This window comes from Seriola lalandi, unplaced genomic scaffold, assembly GCF_002814215.2.
Source record: "Seriola lalandi dorsalis isolate HSWRI2012SDOR001 ecotype SW California unplaced genomic scaffold, Sedor1 jcf7180002054898, whole genome shotgun sequence".
In the NCBI taxonomy this organism is placed as follows: domain Eukaryota; kingdom Metazoa; phylum Chordata; class Actinopteri; order Carangiformes; family Carangidae; genus Seriola; species Seriola lalandi.
The window spans coordinates 5,438,369-5,462,258 of NW_019525450.1; the positions used below are offsets into that span (position 1 = coordinate 5,438,369).

Here is a 23,890-nt window from a genome sequence, read left to right on the forward strand (position 1 = left end):
GAGAGAATAATAAATCTGACGTTGTTATGTAACAAAAAACAGTTGTCTGTTGCGTAAGGACTTTCTCCGCCCCTTTTCACTCGCTCCGCGCATGCGCAGTGGCACCGTACACTCCGCCATTGACGGACCTACGATCAGGAGGAAAGGGTCAGAGAGGCACTTCGACAGGCAGCTGCTGCACGTTTCTCCAGTCTTCAACCTCAACTTTGGCTTCAGCAACGGTTTTTTAACGCTTGACTCGCAGTCTTCTTAATTCTTGTGGATGATTTTGGTTGACAACAGTATCTTTCGTCACTACAAAAGGACGTGTTTTTGCCAGATTCTAGGAGTAACGGGCAGCCGAGAACCTCAGCTAGCAGCAGCTATAACGAGGCTATAGCAGGCTAGCTAACGTTAGCTAGCGACCTGGCTAGCTGCACACGAGCTGAGCATTGCTCGGTGGTGGGGTGGGGGGGGCGGTGTGCCTACAGTGTCGTTTGATGGATCCGAGAATTGCCTGGTTTCAACCAGAACAACGTGGACCCGCTAACAACCTGTGGATGCAGATTTGGGAGACGACACAAGGGCTCGGCTACTTGCATGTAAATAACAGCTACAGCACTGGATCTCAGAGCACGTCGAGTCTGAAAGCGACCGTCAACGGAGCACCGGGAGCCGTCCTCACCAGCAGAAACGGAGCACTTGACTCAAACACCGGCAGCGGTGAAGGCAGGACTCAGGGGATGTCAAGCTCAATGGGGGACGGGGGAATAACTGAACAGCGGGACTTTATACCACTGGAAACCAATAGCAACCACAACAACCGAGCCGCTGGCAGGGGCGGTGTCGGTGGAGGGGGGCAGCAGCAGGGCAGCGGGGTCGCTGTGCTTTGGAGGGGGCTGACGGACGGACACCCCAACAAAAGAAAAAGAGACAACAAAGCTAGCACTTTCGGATTCAATTCCAGCCTCTTGAACAGTGGCAGCGCCTCCAACACGGGAGGCTACGATGGTTACACGGGCACACCATGGAAAGTCAGGAACTACTCGGAGGGAATTGTAGGGTAAGAGAAAGTATATTAAAGTTCATTAGATTGGCTGTCTCATTTTTGGAAACCTGCTGTTGGTAGCAGAGGCACTCATTTGCCCCCCAAAGAGCAAGCCGTCATAAATCAAATCTCACTCAGGGGGTGGGGGTGGGGTGGTGTGGGGGCTCCACAAGTGTGAGACTGTGAACGTTTCAGGATATCCCATGTAAACCAGGAGTTAATTAACTGTTATTTAACCTATTTTAAACCCCTGCACGCTGAAATAACACCCTGGGAAACTACTCAGGTTGTCACCTTCACCCCACCCACTTTTTCATCCCCTCCCATTGAATCCACAGTTGCATAACTTTGTGTACATGTTACACCTATTTGGTCTGTCAAAGTTAGTGAATCCAGTAATGAACAAAAACAGTGTGGAGTTGTGTTCAGTAAGTTAAAGGTGTACATCAGTTTATTTCCATCAATCCTTAAATCAAATGAGAGTGCTCTTAAAGAATTCCTACCTCAAAAGGTGTATGGACATAGGTCTTTGCCTCAAACAAGATGAGTGATTATTTTATTAATTATTCAAAGAACATCTTAGTGAATTTCAATAAACCATGCCAACCATGAAAGCACTGTTGTATACCAGGTGATATTTCATATAATGGAAATACATGAACAAAGTTGAGGCAAACCTTTTAAATATTTTGGAAGTTTAACTATGTACTATTTCTTACCACTATTTTTTCAATAAATGCTCAAATGGACTAAACACACTACCATAAAGAGAACATAGCAGCTCTGAACCCTTCCCATTTTAATCTGACTGGCTGACTTTATGGCGTTCATCAATGGGTTGCAAAACTACTCACATGTAGCTTACTCATACTAGCTTAGGTGCCTGTTTTGGTAAACTGGTCGGTAACAAATAGTTTTAATTGAGAGAGCCTAAGAGAAAGCACCAGAGATGTAACAAGGTGCTTCCCCAAACAAGAGTGATATTAGTAAATGTGGACTGCTTCACCGGTTCTCCTCCAGCCTCTTTAAGCCCAAGGATATTAGGATGGCAGAGGAGAGGAAATCACAGTTGATGTGTTTGCCAAAGTTGTTGAACTGTATTCAAATAGTGCAATAGTGTTGTGGGCAGAAGTCAGCATGTTTACTATTACTTAAAGTGTATTTAATAATGTACAAGCAGGAAGGTGTACACTTTAAACACTCAGCTCAAATGACACAATTTTACATAAGAATACAGTCATCATACTGTTGACGTATTGCAACCAAAAGGAGTATTGTGGAGTAGAGTCTTATTCAGGCTAGACAACTGCTGTGGGTTGTCTAACCTTAGGCCCTGATCTTACTTCAGGATGAACATGGATGTATTTCTGTACAAGTAAAGTAAAAGTTTCTGGCTAAACTTCACCTGCTTCCAAGGTGCACGGAGAAGGGAAACAGTCTGAAGAGGTTAGAACTCCAGCAACACTTGCAGTGTAGATTATTGTATTAGATTGATGCGTATTGGCTTGTGGCCTTCATCAGAGTAATTTCTGTATTTTCTGCATCTCTGTACACACTAAAATCTGGCATATGTGTACACAGACACGTTGCACACAAGTGCATCAGAAAACTTGATGGCGTCTAGGATTGAACGATATGCAAAAAATCATGTAACGATTATTATTGACACCTTGTGATGAGTCATGAGTTTAGTGGGAATAGTAAGTTATGCATTTAATTTTCACTGAAAAAGTTTAAAAGTGATGATGATGTGATTTACGGTGGCCTGTACCAAGAATGCATGTTCCCTTATGTCTGGATAATATGATTTGTAGGTCAGGGCATCTCTGCAGCACCACAATGCTTTACATAATGGTATGTTGTGACACATTTTACTTTTATCAAATAATTGCAGCTTCTGTGATTTGGATATTGCACATGGCCAGATTTCGATATTTCAATTGATTGTCAACGCTAATGGCAACTCCTTTGTTTGGTGTATTTCGTTGCGTAACATGAAACAAGAAAAGGTGTTAGCTTAATTAGAATAGGACCAAAGGTACAAACACAGTGCATGAAATGAGCACCCAGTTAAGTTTTCTAGTACCCATTATCCGCACTTGCATATTTTGAGCGGCACCCAGATGTCTTCAAAGGGGCCCCCATGGATCCTTGTGGACTTGGGCCATTGACAGAATTTACTTCATGAGGGCCCTTGCAGCTACGAGGAACCCACAAATGGGTCTTAAAGGGCTGTTGAGTATTTCTCATACTGGGCTCTGTAAACACGTGTACCTGCAAACTTCCACGATTAAGTAATTGTAGTTTAGACCCACCTGGCATGCTGCGCGCAGTCACAGCCACGCCGACTGTGTGCAGTGGCTTTATGAGTGGCTCGATGGTCAATGGTATCCTCCATCCAGTCACTTCCTCTTCTGTCTTAACACACGCATATTCTTAAAACCAAGGTATTAATAAAGACCAGAAGAATAAGGAAGCAAGTGGGGAAATTACTAATTTTGCAAGTATAAATTAGTATGCATGGTGCACACGGAGGATATTGTATGCAGGTTTCTACAGTGAGCATAGGGACAGCTTTAACCGGGTTGGCTAACCAGCATGCATGACTAATGGGGCTGAATTGTTCTTCTCGCTGATTATTTTTAATCATTCAGCATTATTGTACTGATTTGTATAAATACTGGCTATAAAATGTGTATACTTTGGAACAGCAATTGTGGTTAGCTTGAATACAGATAGTAATACTGCTTTACAATAATTACAAGCTTTCTTGATGAAAAATAATGTAGATGCTTGCAGAGACTCATCAAAACACACAGTTTTGTCAAAACCTGACTGAATGCTGAGCTTCCTTTTGAAATGGTAGTTGTTAGGGTGTGACAGGTCAACACAGAAGAAGTGGCTTCAGACATTATTTTGGCAGAATGAGGGTTGGGAAAATACTGAGCATACAGATGGCCAGAGAAAATGTAAGTCATGCTGCATGAGTGTTTTATGGATATTTTCATACTTCTTAAACAGTGAAAATTTGTCATCATTGAAGACATTATAAATGATTAAATTTAATGTGGCCACAGCTGCTGTTCTGAGCAAACTTTATTATTCGCAGCCACTTTTCAAACCGAAAGGGGCTTAGTTTTTTGTTTTTTTTTGATACTTAAAAGATGTTTGTGAAGTATAGCTTTAGTGCTAACTCTTTTCTATGTACTAATCCCCGTATAACATCAACAGGTATTGGTCTTGAAATCTTGATCAAATCCAACAAGGCAGGGAGACGAGATCTTCATAGTAAAAGCAGTGTAAAGGTTCAACATTATAACATATTTGAAGTTAGTGCCAGCTTGAAACTAGAGACTCCTGCTTCATTCACAAAGTGTGAGATTTGATTCACTAGGGAGTGTGTACATCTAAATTACATCATTGCTCATACCAGCGCTAGTCCTTTAACATAGGGCATTAAATCATGTGGTATAATAAATGCGCATGACATTTATTAACTTATAATTACGTTATTTCCTCAGCTGTTGCTCTTTTAGATATGATAACTGTGGAAAAATATTTTGGTGGGTGGGGCCCCTTTTTTAAAGGCCTTTTAGGTGCAGAGATTTGCCCTTTCCCCATCCCCCTCTGTTAGACATGTAGACAAACAGAACACCAGAGTGTGGAGCTCAGTCTTTGGCTGATCCTCATTTATAGTAATATGGAAGCTCTGTGTTTGCATAAGGACATTCCTTAGTGATTAGCTCTGCTAATACCAGAACCTGAACCTCAGAGCAGATCAAACTCAACACCACTGAGAACTCTCTGTCTAAACATACTCTGGTAATTCACAATGCCAGCATGCTCTATGGCATTACAGGAAATCTATTTCGAAATGCACATGTATAAACCTACACTATGTATGTGGCTGTAAAAGCTGTCTGTGTTCAGTTGTGTTAATTCCATAGTTAAATCTCAACTCATAATACTTGTTTTTGTTTCTTGGGAGTCTGGTTGTGAAATGTGTAGAAGCGTGATAAATGTCCAGCGGCAAACAGTACTAGTGGTTTTGGTCACTTGATTCTCAGGTTCAAAGCTTTCCAAAATGGCACAGAGCAAGAGTGGAAAAGAAACAATAAAACTTTACACAGTCCTGTGACAGGGCTACTGTTTTTTATACTAGCTAGCTTCCTCAGCTGGTGAGATAAAGAGCTACCTGCTTGCCTCTAATGCTGCTACCTCAACTATGAAGTAATTTTGCTGTGTTGTGATAGGCAGGCAAGGAAGTGGTGAACTTTTTGGTTTCATGAAGAAATCAAAGAAGTGGAATATTAAGGAGAATGTGTTCAGCCTCCTTTTGCCATTTATGTTTGTGTGGCCCTACATTTGGATGTGTGGCATAACCTTTAATTTCCATCAGTCAGGATGAGTGACATGGGGAGCTGGCAAACGTAAACCCGAAAATCGTTGTTGCATGTGATATTTGCAAGTAGCAAAAAGGGTGAAAGAGGGTGTAAGAATAAGTGCATTTTTCCATGGGACGGTCTGTACACTATATTTGGCCATGGGGGTTGGCTAGAGAAGCACAGGCATGTGCTTATTTGTGTTTTACACTCCTCCAGTTTTTCTGGAGCTGAGTAGGTCCAAGTAAGCAGCCCACATCATGATGGAAAAGGATCAGTGTTTACATGCTCCACACGGCTTCACTTCCACAAAACAAAGCCAACCCTCTGAGAAAGAAACCCAAGCCCCTTCTGTGTCTGTCCAGTCAGATTGGGAGCTCTAAGGGAATATATCCCCCTTGTTTTCTGGCCTTGTAGAACAGTTATTTAGATTCTTTATATGGGCACAGGAAGTCAGTGTAGCCTTGGTGAGCGGTGGCCCGTTTCTGTCCTGCTTAACTATGCTCTGATCTGGTGTTGTGTTGTGGGTTTTTATTGTGTAGGCAAGATGCGATGTTCCAAAGTTCCAGTCATTTTATAACAGTGAGGCATTGTGAAAGAATGAATTCAGAGTGATAGGTGGATTTACTAGATGGGTCTGTTGTTTTTCTGTATAACTGGACAGTGTCAGTCTAAATTACTCTTCTGAAATTGACATATGAACTTAATATTATTATTAATTTTAATTGTAACATTGATTTGAGAATCCCTTCACAGCTCTGTTGTTCTGGTATTTCCATGTACTAGAGATACAAACCCAGGTAAACACTGAATAAACAAGCCATACTAACATAAAGAAAAGTGGTAATTTGATGCATTATATCATGACAAATGCAAGTAGGCCAAAGGCCAAATCCCATCAGCATTTAAGTAAACATATCGTAATACCAAATTAAGTTTGAATTTAATCACTGCTCTCACTGGATTACCTTAGGACAGCAAAGTAAACCTCTTTATAGTATCCATCTCAAGTTAAACTTTATTGAACTTTGCCACATGAATTTGTGGTTAAGCAAATTGTCTGAACAGAAAAGCCTTTTAAAGGGGTCGACACAAAGTATGGTCTAAAATAGAGAAATCTAGTGTTTTAGCTAATGCAGTTTCATACACCTTTTCTCAGATAATTTAAAATTTTCAGGGCAAAAACCTTGTTGTGTAGTTTGCAGTCATGTTAGCTTGTGTTCCAATTCTGTTCTAATCCCAACACACAAATTTGGTGAAATTCCTATTTGTGAGGAAATGCTAGAAACATGAGAAAATAGCTGACTCAGCATAGGAGCAGGACTAATGCCAGTTAATACTAGCTGCCTTAGCTAGCTAGTCTTTTATAAATGAAAGCAGTTACCATAATTATTTGTTTTGATTCTTTTGTAACTGTTTATTTTTCACATTTTGTAAATCATTTATTGCTTATCAGGTTCAAAAATTTGAATTGTGAACAGACCTGGATCATGTTAATATGTTGTCAGTCTAGATCGCCAGCTTAATCAGTTTTTGGTGACATGTTCAGTGTTTGTGATGCTTTTAGACTGTGTTCTATGATCGAATTAAGTTATTAGTTTAGTTGCTAGTTTACCCATAGAAGGGTTTGGTCTTTAAATTTACAGACTTTTGAGTTTTACTTACTTGTGCACAAGGGCACCCAAACTGTAGCTGTTGGGTTAAAGAATACATTACTCCTTCAGTCTCCTGTATCCCTTATTTTCCCAGCCTGTCTGTGAAAGACATGAGCCTCTGCCCTTTTCTTCTGACATCTTCATTTTAACCTCATGTCTTCACATGTGGTGAATGTCCTATTCATGTGAAACAATCTTCTCCTGTGGCCCAAAATGGTAGTAATGACAGCGCCGTCTGTGCTTGATTGATTTTCGTTGAGCCTGGTGTTGGCAGCTAGTTTCGAGTGGTGAAGCAGAACATCACTTGCAGGCTAATGAAATGTGTGGTTAATCGCTCACTGATGAGTAGCCATGGCTCATGGTGTTATTGCCATTTATTGCCGTTGTCTTTTGGAGATTTATGACTCCCAGCACTAGCACACAGATAGCACCTCTGTGACTGAAGCTCCATTATTAGAACTGTGGTTCATCTAGCCTCTACTGGCTGTGACATCTATGTCACGTTCTCCTCTCTCTTTCTCTGCTGGCTGGCTGGCTCCCGGCCAAAGTGTGTAAGCCTGTGGAGAGAGAAGCCTGCATGCTGGTCCTTTGGACTGTAAAGGTGAAACAGGCCCCCTCTGAACAGCACGTGTGGGCAGCTCTCCATAACTCAGCCTTCCCATGTGTAGTGAGGAATGTGTTTTTCTTTTTTTCCTCTTCCTGTCCAGTATAAACCCTTCCCATGCTCCAGACTGATGCAGTCAGCATGCAACAGCATTCTTGCTTTTTTTCATAGCCTGTGTTCAGACTGTGACCTTCTTAGCTTGTGTAAAGAACAAAAGGGCTTTGACAATTTCCTTTTGTCATAGTCTATGATAATAATGATATTATTTTCTTTTCTTTTCTTTTTTTTTTAGTGATGGCGTGTGAGTGTTGCCACACAGTATTACAACTTTCATTTTGAAATGCTACCAAAGCAGTGGAGAAGAAACTTAAAATGCTAAATTAATCAGAAATAACTTTAAAGTATTTAAATTGTATAGTAACAAGTACCATAATGTATATGGTGTATTTGTTTTAAGTTTTTTTCTCATTTGTATTGATATTTATTTTGAAGAGAGACCAAACTGGGCAATGTCTTTCAGTTTGTTCAACTTGTTACTCTTATCTACTTAAAGCAAAAGCACAGTCAGACTAAAGGCTCGAATGTGCTTCACATGTTACTCAGACAAAGTAGTTTACTCCACTGAAGCTATTTCATGTCAACAAAAAATTAGAAACAAATCTAATAAATTTGGAATGACTGTTGCACATGGTATATTTATTTTTTATCTTCCAATAATAAATCTGTATTTTGAATTTATACATTTAAAAAAAGTACTGCTGTAGTTAGAAGTATCAGGTCAGTTGATGTTGCTACAAAGTAAGTTTCAGAAGGCTTAGATAATCAACAAAGTATTTAACAACATGATTGACAACTTATCAGATGCTGATGCTCTACTGGTGTGGTACTCCAAGCCCACTACACAACATGTTTGCCCTGGCACTGGTATTACCATATTTATAGTCCAGCTGTTCCTCTTTGACTACTGCAACATGCTGCATCACTCAGGCATGACCATGCCTATTCCTAGCAGTCAGCTTTGTTTGGGCTTCTGTGTAACCGGAGAAGTTTTGTCCCAGTGGCTAACACTTAGCACCCCAGATCAGTTCATTGATGAAACATTAATGAATCCGCCATCTGCAAGACACTGACACCTCTGCTTCTGTTTGTGGTTGTCCTCATTGTTGTGATGCGACTTGTTGTCCTCCTGGCAACTCTGACAGCCTGAAGCTGTTCTTGGCTGGTGTCGAGGTTCTATAGACACAACAGTGTCACATAACACACACTGTCCTCTTTTGTTGCAATGTTTGTTGAGGCCCAAGATTTCAAGCCCTTGTGAAAATGGAATAATGTTGTTGGAAGTCTTTCCACAGCAGTGTTTCATCACCACTAATCTGATCTATTGAAACAGTAAGTGAAAACCAGTGACCCATCAGCAATCTCATGTGTGACACACCTGCCTGAAACATGTCTTAATTCTGTTCCAAGTAGTAAATTATGAAGCAGTGCTACAGCCACACCTTCGTACCTCTGTAGTGCCAACATTTCTGAACAGTCAGTGAGTAGTGCTCAGTGTGATGCGACAATAACCTCTTTTTCCTCCATCCTACCCAACTTAACAGATGGCTCTCGTTCACATGAAGGCATTTCAGCACCACACCCAGTTCCCTCCCCCCCTCTCTCCATTTTTCTGTTTCACCTTATGTGCAGGTCTGGCCTTCTACCTTTTAATTTTTTCTCTTTTTCCTTACTTCCCTCATTCTTTGTTCAGCTTACACCTTTGCTTATATTTTCTCTTCCTGTCACCTTCCCATTCCACCTCCTTTCAGTCGCCCGAGGGTCGAACGAAGCGTTGCTACACCTTCATGCAGTGGCTCTGTAGGAATGTCGAAGGTCCAACTGTAGCTCATTGTGAAGCACTATTTAATAATAGAAAAACTTTGACATATGTCATAAAGTTGAGAAAATGGTTTGTGCTACTGTAGAGATGCGCTGAGCCCACCTTTTCCCTCTCAATAGTGATTCCAAAACATAAACTCCAGTTTAGGGGCCAAGTTAGCCCAATATATAGGGCAGACATGATTTATTTATTAATTTAAGAGTGCCTTGTTGAAAATATGATTGCATTGAACTGAATTATGATCTTGTGCTATGAGAACAACAGAAACTGATAGTGTTTTTATATGTTTTATAGTTAGGGAATACAATGAATACACAATGCTGTCTGATAATGTACAACATATTCATATAGCTTGGACTGTAGTGCTACAACTGAATTATTAATTAAATAAAACACTGCTGACGCTCAGTCTATTTCACACTTATTTTATCCTCGATAGCAGCCGTTCATCCCCTTTCTCTGCTACCCTCCATTCAGATTTTAGTCAGGCCTACAGAGCAAATTGCAGTCAGCTCAAAAACAAGACTAGCTTAACTGCAGGATCACTAACAATTACAGGCTAACACCAGTGAGCATGACTGGCATCATTTCAGCAACACTACAATAATCACATCAGAGGGAAAAGTTAGGAAAAGAAGAAGTGCTAAAGAGAAGAGATATCATTTTTTTTCTCCTCCGGGAGCCAGAGCTCTCTGGAAACCTGTTCCACCAGATTACATAACATTACTATGATATAGGCAAGTGGGATAATCCGATAAGCAGTGCCAAGGGTACATGTGCTTCCCAGGCAGGCTCAAGACTGAGATGTAATTTGATCCAAGAAGGTGGGGCATGAGATGTGATTTCTATGGTTGGTCTGATCACATGATGACAAGGGAGCAGGAGTGGCCTGTTTGCTGTGAAATGAAACCTATCGGTGCTGTTGTGGAGCAGAGATGCTCTCATCTCTGTGATATCAGCTTGCCCTAAAATGGTTTTTGCTTATATTGTACTGTAAGAGAAGCAAAGTGGAAAAATTATGATAATCATGCCAGAAAATGCCCTCTTTTTAGCCTGATGTTTGTTGGTTTGAAAATACATTGGATCTTGAAGCCAAGTGGGAGCATTAATGCACAAGCCTTATAAAATCCCTCAGTTCAATTAAAAGATGCTAAATTAACTTAAATCAGTGTTAGGCTTTGGGCTGAGGTGTCATAATAATACAGAATGGATCCACAGAGAGCTATGTTCTTTTAACTGGGAAATCAAAACTAATGTTGTGTTTGTAATGCAGATTGTAGCTCACAAGTTTCTTTTACTTTTAAATGAAACCTAATGTGTGATTATGAGGCTGCAGTGTGCACAGGGAAAAGAGATTAGCCATTAAAATTTAGAGTGGTTGTCAGTTGCCATGGAGGAGGAGGGGCAACAAATGGAAAAGAAAAACTTTTTCTTTCCCCTGACAACAAACAAACAAACAAAAACGATAATGCGTACAGTAAATTTTTACAGCAAAATTTTTAATTTTGTTTATCAGAAAGAAGAGGGGGTGTAACATTAAAGCTATGTCTCGGTCAGCCCATTAACTATATGGAACCTCCATGTAACGCTTGGATATCTACCCAAAGCAGTAGAAGTAAAGTAGAAACTCAGTTCCCACTGGCCTTCTGTCTTCGTCCGAACAAAGGAAGTCAATGAAATGAAATCAAGTCATTCAGTTCACTTTACGTCTTTATTTGTGGTCAACTCTGAAGATTTCCCCTAGATAAAAAAAAAACAAAAAAAAAACACCATTTCAGTTAATGGATGTGTCTGTGTGACAGATGTGTTTTGCAAAACAACTTGCTTGTGTGGGGAGAGAGAAAAGCATGGTTGTGATACAATGTGCTCCAGGGGGAACTTGTATTGTCATGGACTGGACACTGGCATGCTGTTTTCAGTGAGTGCTACTTCAAGTTTTTCAGTCTTCCAGTTATCTGCATTTTCAGTAACATCCTGCATTTACATTCAGTTCAGTCAGACTTGTGAGCAGCCGGTCGGGCCACATTCACACCATCAATAGCAATACATTACATACACAGACTTCTCATTCATTTCAATGAGACTGCTGTCTTGGCGCACCCTAAATGCAGTGTCATCTGTCAAAAATGACTTTTGCTGGTATTGTGAGACAAGAGCTGTAATGAATAGTCAATTAATTGATTAGTCAATCAACAGGAAATTCATTTTCAACTATTTTGATAATTGATTAATCGTTTTCCTTGTTTTTCAAATTAAATGCCAAAGACTGTCAGGTTTCAGCCTTTTAAATGTGAGGCTGATAGCAAACTGTGCGTTCCTGGAGTTTGGGCTGTTGGTGCAACAGTGGATCAATTTTAGGAAGTGATGCCAGGCTGTAGGAAATTATGATTTTACACTATTTTCTGACATACTCTAAAAATAATCGAGAAACTAATTGTCAGTTTAATCGTTAATGAAAATAAGAGATGGCTCATAACTTGGATAACTTTCTAAGCTGCTGTACAGTGTCTTGGTGTGTAATACTGTATGCCTTCAAACAAGCCGCCCTGGTTTACAAGTCATATATTTCACTTATGTTGTCGCTTGTGTTTTTAATGCAAATCATTTTTGTCGGTCTGATCACACTCTTTGAGCAATGTGCCTGCAGCAACTTAGGGGTTAGTTTTTTTCTCAAGGTCACCATGATAGATTTTGGTTAGGGAGAAGATAGTTTTGTTCTACAAGTATTTTCCATAGATGGTTGATTCAGAAATAATCTAGTCGAAACCCACTCAACTTTAACTGTTGTCAGGTGAAGATTACTTGTTACATAAAACCCAGACAGTAGACACACACACACACACACACACACACACACACACACACACACACACACACACACACACACACACACACACACACACACACACACACACACATGCACAGTGCTCTTTGGGGTGTAGTTCAGTCAGTGTTGGTAGCTGCAAGTGTTTTTCTTGTCCAACTTTCCTTGGTATGCACATGCTTCGCTTTGTTGCCTTCTTTTATTTATAAAAAGAAGAAACATCACTTTTCTTCTTTCATTTTCTGTCGTCTGCCAAGAGGAATAAGCTTGTTATTGGCCTAATCTGGGTTTATATGGCTGTTTGTGCACATGTGCGTGTGTGTGCCTGCATGTTTGTGCTCTTATTTGTCCACCCACAGAGACTTGTCCCTGCGTCTATGTGTATGTAGACAAAACTGGTCAGTGAAAGGTCAGCACATGTGGGCAGAGCAACCTGTTCCAAGGACAAACGTGGTCCCCTTGCCCTTACTGAGTACAGGTTTTCTTTACTGACATTGCGTGGGAACACAGCAGGGCTTCCTGTTTTGTTTTTGCTCTGCCTTACAGTTTACTAAAAAGAAACAGTTTAAGATGACATTAAAAACACTGTTACTGCTAGTGTGCGTACGACTTTTCACTGTCTTCCTGGACCCCTTTTTAAATTATTAACTATAAACTAGAAATTGAGAAATTGACCTGCATTAATCTGGAAATGTGATTGGGTAACCCTTAGCCCCACAGAAGATGTCGGTCAAACTAATATTCCAACCAATCATTTCACTAACGTTCATGAATCTACCTGTAGCTCCACAGGAAAGCTGATAAAGAAAATATTCAGAACGTCTGGAGACGCCTGCCCTTGTTTGTAAAGACTCTTATTTGCCAAGGGAAGGTTGACTTTTTTAGCAACACCTTGCCTCACATTCTGCTGGTACATAAATCCATATCACAGACCTGCTTAGTACAAATGTATTCTGCTGTTGGTCACTGGAATTGTCAAGTTCAGCTGACTGGAGCGGTAACATGCCTGTATCACTGCAGAGGGGAAGAGTAGAGCTCCTTCTCCATTTTGGTCGCATCAGTTCTCCGAGGAACCACACATCTTAAAAGTCACAAGCCCTTTATCACAAACCATTTTGGATATTACAACCCCATTGTCCAACATGTATTTATTTGATGTGATATTTGATTATTAGGTATACAGAGGGAAGGGAGCTAGAGCACATGTCGCTTGTTGCTTAACAAACTACTATCAGTGTATCTTTTTACAAAACAATTAATCCCTACATTGCTCTTCTTTCTTTCTTTCTTTCTTTCTTTCTTTCTTTCTTTCTTTCTTTCTTTCTTTCTTTCTTTCTTTCTTTCTTTCTTTCTTTCTTTCTTTTTCTCTTTCTTTCTGTCTTTCTTTCTTTACACAGCACCATTTAAACAACCCTCTGCTTATTCAGACTACTAAACATGAAGTACTATAACTGTAGTTATGTGTGTAAAAATGTAAGCAGAAAGAAGAGAATATAGCTATTAGCCATGTCCTGTCGGGGTGACTCAGTGTAACATCTGTATCTGTGGCACCCATTCCCTTGGCATCACATATTGTGCCTTTTTGCTCTGCTGTCAGGGAGGATGGGATTAGGCCAGGAAAATGAGAATACCCCTGGTTGTGTTCATTTCTCTCCCTGCCTCATGGTTAAAATCAATGTGTGATATGGAATGTGGCTAAACTTCAGTGGTCTTGAATTGTTAAAACTGACTTAAATTGATCTGTTTAACTAAACTAAACTAACATAATTAAATTGCACTGTTTGAGTCGTTCAGTTACCTGTACTATGTCTTAGTTCTTCTTATCATCAACCTGCTAGTGTATTATAAGTTAGTACCTGCTATATGTCTATAGATATCTATAAAGGGTTTATAGGAAAGCATGCGCTCTTTAGTCTTATAGTGTACAGCTGTGAACTTGTGTATTTTCCCCTGCTGTGTGTCTGTTCATGTCCACATTCTTCTTCTCTTCTCAAAATGTGGTGTCCTGTGTGCTGTGCAGGTTACACGAGGAGATCAATGACTTCTATGAGTACATCTCCCCACGGCCGGAGGAGGAGAAAATGAGGCTGGAGGTGGTGGACAGAATAAAGGGAGTCATCCACGACCTGTGGCCCAGCGCTGAGGTACACATCACCCCCAACCCCAAAAATGTATTAGCAGGGTGTGACAGACCCGATTTTTTTCTTTCTTTTTTTCCCATGTGCCATTGATAATCAGAGGGAGAATTTCCAGTGGCTATTTGCTTGAAAATCTTGACTGTAATCTGAAAGCTACACATATGAAGGACGCGACGTATCACCAGAAGTTATTTTGTTTTGGCTGAAATGGATTTGTAGGCTTGTGAAAATAGATTGTAAATTATATACATTGAACACAATATTTGGTGCACTGGATGAGTACTTTGACTAAGAGTAGCTTGGACACCAATGGTCTCAGTAATTTACAACTCTGTTGCCACAGTTATTGTAACAGCCAGGCTGTGTGCGATATCAAGGTAATGGCTATAAGCTTCAGCCTTTCTCCCTACTGCACAGTAATCTGTTTGGGCCATGTTAATCAGCCCACCTCAGGCATTCTTGTACCCACTGACTTTGATCCTGCTGATAGAGCAGTGTGCTCCGACGTGTGTCTGCTCCAAGCTTAGCAGCTCCTAAATTAAGTACACAATGCTGTACCAGTCCTGGCCAGCTTTATTCCTTTTCCACTAAAGAGTGAGCAGGGACAACTTGGTCGTCCAGTCAGAGTGATTCTTGTTTAATTAATTAATGAGTTTAGCTAAGTAGACATCCACCAGACACTTGCAGTCTGTTGCCATACAGAATCATGATCTTGTCAGGTATATATGGAAGCTTGTCTAGATCAGCGGTACCAAGAAATGTTTATGAAAGCTTCTCCATCGTATTTCAGCTTGGGTTTTAAAACGTTTCTTAAACTCTTAGACATTTTAGATATTCTGACCTACTAGTGATTGGGCACACTTACAGTATGGCACAAGAGAAAACATGGCTCACCTTCGTGACCATCTCACCTGCAGTTACCTCACCCCTTCACAGAAGTCTTCAGGACTTAGTGTTCATTCGTTTGCAAACATGGCTCTACAATCAGCTTAGCCCTGGACATGTGACTGGTCTGTAAACCAGAGTTTATACTACTGCTTGATGTGGGATGTAGGGAGGAGGTTTAAGGAAGGTAAGGTAGGGTCAAGGCTTTAGTCTATTTCTGCTCAGACACCAATTTTTGCGTGCGCAGTGGGAGGTTAAAAGGTGGAAAGTCGAAGATATTTTAGTCACTTTAGTAGCATGCAGGTTAAGAGATCAGTGGCTATAAGGACTATTTTGTATGTAAACATCCTGCCAGTTTTGATTTCTACAATAGTCATTTTCCACATCAATGCGACACAAAACAGAGAATATGTGTTTATTTCATTGAGGCCATACTTGTCTTTAATATCTCACTTAAAATAGTCAAACTACACACTCATTGTTTTCTTCTTGTACGGCACAATTTGCAGTAATTGTTCTACCACGCCTGTGCATATTGTTTGGGCTTGTCATTACATCCACACTATGTGACGCTGTTATGTATGTTTTGTGCATCTCGGAGAACAGGTTTTTGTGTTGTGTAGTGTGGGAAGATCAAAAAAGAATGCTTCCTTAAAGCTTGCTAGTTGACACACTTAGTTCTCAGTCCCGTCCATGTCACAGTCTGTCACAAAGAACTGTTAGTGTGTATAAGAGAAGATGTTAAACATGATTATAAAATTATTCAGGTATAATGACTTTTTTTGCCAGTTGTACAGTATTAAATGAATGTAAATTATTGAATCCATAAAATAAAAACATCTGTATGTGTGTATCCCCTCTCTCAGGTCCAAGTGTTTGGGAGCTTCAGCACTGGCCTATATCTGCCAACAAGGTGAGCCATTTGGTTTCCTAAACCAGCCCAGAGATTTAAACACATGCTTGCTCTTTTTGTCTTGGCCAAACTGTGACTGTGAACTGGCGTCCGACCAAGAACTCAGATATGCTGAACTCTGTTGTGGTGAAAGTGCCCCGTCTCGCCAAAGAATCATTACCTGCTTTTGTTTTGAGTATCAAGTGTTTCAGTAATTGTTAGCGCTGCTTATTCCAGATTTTTTTTAAAACTTTATTCTGAGGGAGGCCCATGTCCGCTGACAGACACCCAGAAACACACAACCGCCTACACACAATAATAACTCCCCCCTCAACACGTCACCTGGATTAGTGCACTCTTGACACCATACTGAGCGCTTTAATGGGACTAAGCTGTTTTGTGGAAGCATGCATGTCAGTGGGGGGTGTGTGTCTGTTTGTGTGTGTGTCTCTTTCTGGCAACATTTGTCAAGAATCTATTTGTCTGTAATTCAGTTACAAGGTGCAAATATGCTGTGCACTTGTTTGCTTGTGTGCTGTTTGCAGTGGGTGCTTGTATGTAACATTTCTGTACGTAGTAAACGCAAGAGACACACATACACAGACACACACACACACACAGACACACAGCTTAAGCTGAAGGTGCACATTGCTTTTTCACAAGAGGCAAACAAAGCCACCTGTTTGCAGTGATCTACCATGTGGAGGATGTTTAAAAAAGGTTGTACTGTGCTTAATCCAAAGAAATGAATAGAATATTAAAATGATATTTCAGTGTGTTTTTGCTATACTGCTATTTTGCTATGTGAGAAAAATAGAAATGCCCCGACATTGTACTTTGTCTTGAGTTGCTCTTGTATGTTGCAGAATGGAACTAAGTCAAACCTCTATTTTTTTCTACCAGTGACATTGACCTGGTGGTTTTTGGGAAGTGGGAGACGCTGCCACTGTGGACACTGGAAGAGGCTCTGCGGAAGAGAAATGTTGCAGATGAGAACTCCATCAAAGTTTTGGACAAGGCAACGGTAAAACTGTTCTAGTTTTGTTTTGTTTTTATGGGAGTTAACTCAACAGTGGGTTTGATAAAATAACTGCTTATTTATTTAAAAACCTTTTCAAGCACCTTTTTTAGGCTCTGTGTTTTCTGATTTAACTTGCAAATTCAGAGATTTTTGACTCTTTTGTCTCTAGCAACTACACCATATATCGCATATTAGGTTTCATGACTTAAGTTTGTACTTCATCTTCTAGATGGAGTGTAATCTTCTGATATAATTACTGGGACAATAACTGGATAAGCTGAAATACATGTTAGCAGTGGCTACTAAAACGGACCTTTAGGACCTTATTATTTAAATTGTTTACTTTAAATTTAGTATTTTTGTCGGGCAAGGATTTCATCTGTAGTAATTTGCAGATCTGTCATTTGCACCATGTAAATCCACAAGTTAAACTTTCCAACTTGTGGCAGTTGTGATGATTAATAATAGTCAATAATCATTCTTTTAGTCATTAATCTGTATGATCTTGACAGTCTGCCATTGATTGACTAAGAAGCTGTGAATGTCATTTGTACAGGCTGTTATGACATATGTGACATTTCCAAAACTCTGACTATACTGGTGAGCATACACGCCTTGCACACAGGCATGTGCACAGGCATGCCTCACAAGTATGTAAATGCCAAATGTGTATCTGTACTTTAGTACACCTCAGCTGTTTCACTGTACTCTGGAGATGCTGACAAAATTAAGGTAGTATATTTATATTGAACAGCGTCACAGACACGTTATTGCTAGAATTAATTAATTTAATTTCAGGACTTAAAGGATTTGAAAGTCTTTGTTTCATTTTTGTTAGGGACTTTAAAGAGCAGATTAGCACCCTAAATCTTTGCTCAAGGATTTTAGTTAAGGATTAGATCAATAAATGTGGCTTTGTATACAATTGCATATTTTTGTTGTTTTCAGACTTAAAATAGATTTAAATTACAATTATGGATTCAGATTTATTTACAATTGTCTTTTAGCACAATATCAGAGTTGTGTGTGGGCAGCTTGGTCTAAGTTCCTCTCTGACTGTGTGTAATATGTGTGTTCCCAGGTTCCCATCATCAAACTGACAGACTCCTTCACTGAGGTCAAAGTTGACATCAGCTTCAATGTGAAGAGTGGTGTTAAAGCTGCTCGGCTCATCAAGGAATTCAAAGAGGTACAGTTTGCAGATTCAGGGCTCTACACTAGTGCTTTTTCAGGAGCATGTGAAACTTACAGATCGACTTGTGCAATTTAAGATGAAAAAATGTGCAAAAATTCTATCCTGTGCTCTTATGTTTTTCATGTATCTTTGGAATATAAAACCTTCATGATTAATAAAATTTGCACATTGTTTAAGCATCATTGCAGCTTGCCTGACTTAATACTGAATGTAATATTGACATCCAATTGGTGCCCTTCATAAGGGTTTCTTAGTAACATATATAGCAGCACATTTCAACAAACATTTAACACTAGAAGAAGTAATCTGATTCAAAAACAGTGCTTAATGGAGATTTAATGTCTTGTCTGATATATTGAGAGTAATTTCATAACTCACTTGAACTGGCATTGCTAACAGGTCAAAAAAGCAAGAAGATGTTAATTTTGTAACATATTAGGTGGTGAATGCTTTGAATGGGCCTTACACACAGTATATTGTTGATCAGTGGGATAGTAAAAGTTCTGGACATTTTTTACTTTAAATTCCAGTTTTCCTCTAGAGGGTGCTGTAGACATCAAAATCTATTCCTTATTATGTCCTTACTGTGTCTGTTTTGTCCTTTAGAAATACCCTGTGCTGCCTTACCTGGTCCTGGTGCTGAAGCAGTTCCTACTGCAGAGGGACCTAAATGAGGTTTTTACCGGTGGAATTGGCTCCTACAGTCTGTTCCTCATGGCCGTCAGCTTCCTGCAGGTTAGATACACTTGGTCTTTAACAAGAGCTCTTAATATTTTCACAACTTAAGCCTACCTGTTAGAGCTTGGTTTAAGTACTGTAGGTGTCTCCTTATTTTACTTCAGTGTTATTTTTTTTCTGCTTCTTAACAGATATGAGGCCCTAAGAGAAAACTCTTTTTACTATTCAGTTATTGTTAGTTTGTCATGTGCCAATAGTTTATAAGATACTTGCTATTACTGTGATTCCTGAAATATCCATATTGCTGGAAACAACATGTTAAGATTATAATGTTAGAATGATAGTCTCATAGTAATCGTTGAAAGTCTGGAACAAGTCCATAAACACTGAAATTCCCACTATCTTTACCACCATGATCATTCTGACATCCACTTGCACCTTGTTCTTGTCCAGCTTCATTACAGGGACGATGTGTGCAGTCCCAACATCAACATTGGTGTTCTGCTCATTGAATTCTTTGAGCTCTACGGTCGCCACTTCAACTACCTGAAAACAGGCATCAGGATAAAAGATGGAGGTTGCTACGTTGCCAAAGATGAGGTTCAGAAGAACATGATGGATGGCTACAGGCCCTCCATGCTCTACATTGAGGACCCACTACAGCCAGGTAGGAACAGTGAACACAGATGATAAAGGTTAGGCAGCGGGTTTGTCACCTAAACATCGAGAAAATTGAATTTCCTTTCCAGATATCAGCATGGCATGAATCGGCTCATTCCCAGGTTCTCACATTTACACATTTTGACCATCTGTCTTGTGTCCAACAGACAATGACGTTGGCCGGAGTTCCTATGGTGCCATGCAGGTGAAGCAGGCATTTGACTACGCCTATGTGGTGCTCAGCCATGCTGTGTCACCCATCGCCAAGTACTACCCCAATAACGAGACTGAGAGGTAAGGAGCTCATTAAAGAAGCTGTGAATCACATATCAGAGAGGAGAGCCAGATGATGAGCCATTTCTAATGAATATCATCTGATTTGGATTAGTGCTTGATCCTTCACAGCATTCTTCAGAGCCAGTCAGTTTAATGTTACAGCATTTAGTCTTAAATTGTCACTGGTGATTTCATTTCAGTAAAATTAGCACGCTTCAGTTGTTGTTCTTGTCATGGTTGGCTTTATCTAATAATGAAAATATCAGGCCATTACCAGTAACATTTGCTTTCAGTCTGCTGTATAAACATTGTTATAACATGTGTACCTCCTCATGTATCTTATCACAGCATACTTGGCAGAATAATCCGAGTGACACAGGAAGTGGATGAATACAGGGAATGGATCCGAAAGAACTGGGGGAGCCCGTCCCAGAATGATCTGCCACTCAACAGTATGTTCAAACGCTGACTTTAAAAATGATTATTAATGTAATTATTCTTGTTGTTCAGTTCAATTCAACTTTATTGTCTACATCACATCTCTGTAGGAAATGACGTCACACTCTTTGAGTCCCAACAACTCGATGAGTGCAACAACAACGTCCCAGATGACGACGATGTTGTTGTGGTTCTACCATCGGCCCCCAACAGCAAAAACTCCTCCAACTCCTCCTCTCCATCCCCTTCACTGCGCTCCTCTCCTTCGTCCTCTCTGCTGTCGCCTTCTTCCACGTCCTCTAACTCCAGCTCCAGTGATGCGGTCAGTCACAAACACACACACACACACACACACACACACACACACAAAGCCTTCAAATATTGCTATTATCTGTACTTATCTGTAGCAGCTGAAACTTCATAAGGAAAATTTGTTTTGAAAGACTATTTCGTCATCTATTTTGCTGCTTTTCCCCAGGACTCTGATGGCACGCCGTGCAAGACAGCCAAGCAGCAGTCTGGCCGGGGCTCCAGCACCCACAGAGAAAAGTCAGCTGCTGTTAGTAATCACCGAACACAGAGCCACACTACTGGCACTCCATCTGGAAGCAACAAGGGAGGAAAGGTGCCCTCAGCCTTACTTTATATGTATACATGTAACGTACACCACAAGATTAAAAATAAAACAGATACAAAAATTGTTCTGTTAAATGTATGTCAATGAACACTCACTGATATTTCTGATAGCTGTAACACCTTTAGTCATATTTTCTCATGAAGCATCCTTGATGATGAGATTTAAATTAAATGTAAATTTGCCAGATTTCTCCATCATGACCTTCCTGTACTGTATTGAATACCCAAAGGAAATCCTGCAGAAACACTGATCTTGTCTTTGTGCTCTGACCCACCCCAGGGCAGGATGTCTCGTTCACACCATAAGAGTGGCCACCACGGGCAGCAGAGCTCGTCATCTAGTACCAAAAGTCATCCGAGCAACAAGCCACACCACCAGGGCAACAGCAAGAAGAGGAAAAATGTACGAGACTCTACACAAGAAGACCTCTGCAGATAGGGGTGACCTCGCCTGCCCTCCCCCCGTCCCCTGTCCTGTCTGCAACTGACTGACTGTCATGTCCCACTTCTGCTGCCAGACTCCAGCCTCAGGAGGCTGTTAGTAGTATTTAAACATCTACAGTTATCTGTCTCTCTGTCAAGCTTTTTGGGATGACAAGCAACAATTTCTAGCAGAAAAAAAAGAACAAAAAAAAGAATCATTATAGGAAACGGGGTTTAATTTCTTGGACCTGAACTGAAATCAAAGGATAAAATGCTCATTTGCTTCTCAACAGCTTCTTTTATGGAGCAGTTTTCCTTCCCACAGCCAGCACCTACACAACATGCCTCTTGCGCCTCCTGCTGTACAGGAGTAGACAGGTTGGGTGTCGGGAATCTACTCTGGAGCAATACCTGGAGCTACTGGCTGGAAAATAGGATCAAAAATTTTATCAAAAAAAAGAAGAAAAAAGCAGATGGCTTAAAATGTATAAAAAATATAAATGTTATGTTGAACAGACAAATATATACACAGATTTTTTTAAGATGGTAACTTACAAATGCAATCAGTAAGAGTGGGACATAACTTATGCATGAGATTTCTTTTTGTTGGTTGATTTTTCTGTTGGTTTTTGTTAAGTCTAAACAGGTTATACAAAGATTTGTACAAAAATGCATCAGAAAAAAAAAGTTAAAAATACAAGTAAGAAGAGATTGTTTCATATGAGATTTTTACAAAATATACCGATTGAAGACATGTAAACATGCACATCTTGTGCCCGCAGCTTTTCGGCCAAAGCCAAGAGCTGGTTTGGGTCCCATTGCCAACATAAATCATCAGCATCTACTTTTACTCCTGGTTGCTCTCTGTGATTGTGCTACAGTGTTAAAACTTAGCCTTGAGTGAGCCAATGCTCACATACAGCCCTATAGATGACCGGGTGAGAGATCATCATCTCATCTCAATAGCACAGCCACACCAGTGTAGAGGCTTTAAGACTATTAAGACTACAGGTTTAAATCAATAAGGGGTGATAATGGTTTTATGAAAAATCCTACACTTGAAAAAAAAAAATGTGTTAACAATACAACTGTGGGTGATAATCTGTTCCTTCGGTAATTTACCAACTACAAAATCATTTGTATTTGTTAAATGTATTTATTTTTTTATTAATTATATGAGCATAGTATGGATAAATGTATTATTAACATTAGAGCCCATATCTTTGAGTCCTATATTTGAAATAGGATAAATTGCGAGGGGGGGTGGGGTGGGAATATTCAGGTACAGTAAAATACCACCTTTATTATTTAATTGGGGTTTTTTTTCATTGACAGTTGAGTGACCAAGTTACTTGGAAAAGTTTGAGAGAGACCATTTTACAAGTCATACAGTGGTAATTGTATTTTAATATGTGGCTGGTCTACTTACTTTAAAAGGGAGCGGATAGTTTTTTTTTTTTTCATAAACTATCATAGAAACACACGTCTTCAATGTGTCAATCCCCCTCTGTCATTGCAGTACAGCAACTAACCTGTAGATGGAGTCATTGCTCTGAGTCTTAATCCACAGAGTTTGGGCTTGTATACTGCATTTGGACGGTTTATCGCTGCGTTATTTTTGTGATTGACCGATAATGTCCTGATATCTCAACTGAATGGGCAGCTGCATATAGAAAACTCGTTAAGCTGAGTGCTTGCTGGAGGGAGTAACACACCAAAGCACAGTGCAATTCTCCATTGTCTCTTCCAAATGTGACAAGAATCACCCACAGTGAAATCAAGTAGCCAGCAATAACTACCACCTTACATTATACATCACTACAATGTCTGCTGCAGCAACATGATGCCTTGCTCACTCCCGAGCAAGTTTAATCTTCTGTGTTAAGACAGTGAAGCACATTTGAATCCATGCACTAACTCACAGCCTATTATATTTAGTGTTGAAATGTTTAAAACTACGGTTCCATGCCCCCACCACCACCACCATCCCCCAGCGCTACAGTTGCGGTTTAAATGCAGTATATAAACGCTGGTCTTGTGGTAGACGGACAAGGAGAAAGGCAAATGAAGTTAGCCGTGCCATCTGAATGTCCACTGACCATCTTTTTTCACTGCAGGAAGCCTTCAAACCCAACTGTACTCATCTGAAATTTGTTTCTCTGCAGCTATTACAATTCATGCAATAAAAACAGTACAATTAACCCGTGTGTTGAGAGAAGTTTTTGCTTTGCCTCCGATTTGTTTTCTGACTTTTTTCTCTCTGTATTAGTGTTAATG

The 23,890-nt window shown here is 40.1% G+C and overlaps 1 protein-coding gene across 1 annotated transcript; it reads left to right on the plus strand.

Annotated features, from left to right (window-relative positions):
* The first annotated feature begins 127 nt into the window (after nt 1-127).
* On the plus strand, nt 128-23,814 carry tent4b (terminal nucleotidyltransferase 4B). Its single transcript, XM_023429698.2, has 12 exons — nt 128-1,042; nt 14,392-14,515; nt 16,261-16,307; nt 17,190-17,310; nt 18,389-18,496; nt 19,109-19,237; nt 19,634-19,847; nt 20,008-20,134; nt 20,465-20,568; nt 20,665-20,876; nt 21,033-21,179; nt 21,471-23,814. Exons 1-12 carry the CDS (start codon nt 480-482, stop codon nt 21,627-21,629), a joined length of 2,055 nt encoding a protein of 684 aa, XP_023285466.1. The 5' UTR covers nt 128-479; the 3' UTR covers nt 21,630-23,814.
* The last annotated feature ends 76 nt before the right edge of the window (nt 23,815-23,890 follow it).

What these genes read in the sequence shown, in the direction of transcription:
- tent4b (XM_023429698.2), top strand. Translation starts at nt 480, where the DNA reads ATGGATCCGAGAATTGCCTGGTTTCAACCAGAACAACGTGGACCCGCT. An exon ending in TGGCCGTCAGCTTCCTGCAG is followed by an intron (nt 19,238 to 19,633) that starts GTTAGATACACT and finishes GTTCTTGTCCAG; the next exon opens with CTTCATTACAGGGACGATGT. An exon ending in GAATGATCTGCCACTCAACA is followed by an intron (nt 20,569 to 20,664) that starts GTATGTTCAAAC and finishes ACATCTCTGTAG; the next exon opens with GAAATGACGTCACACTCTTT.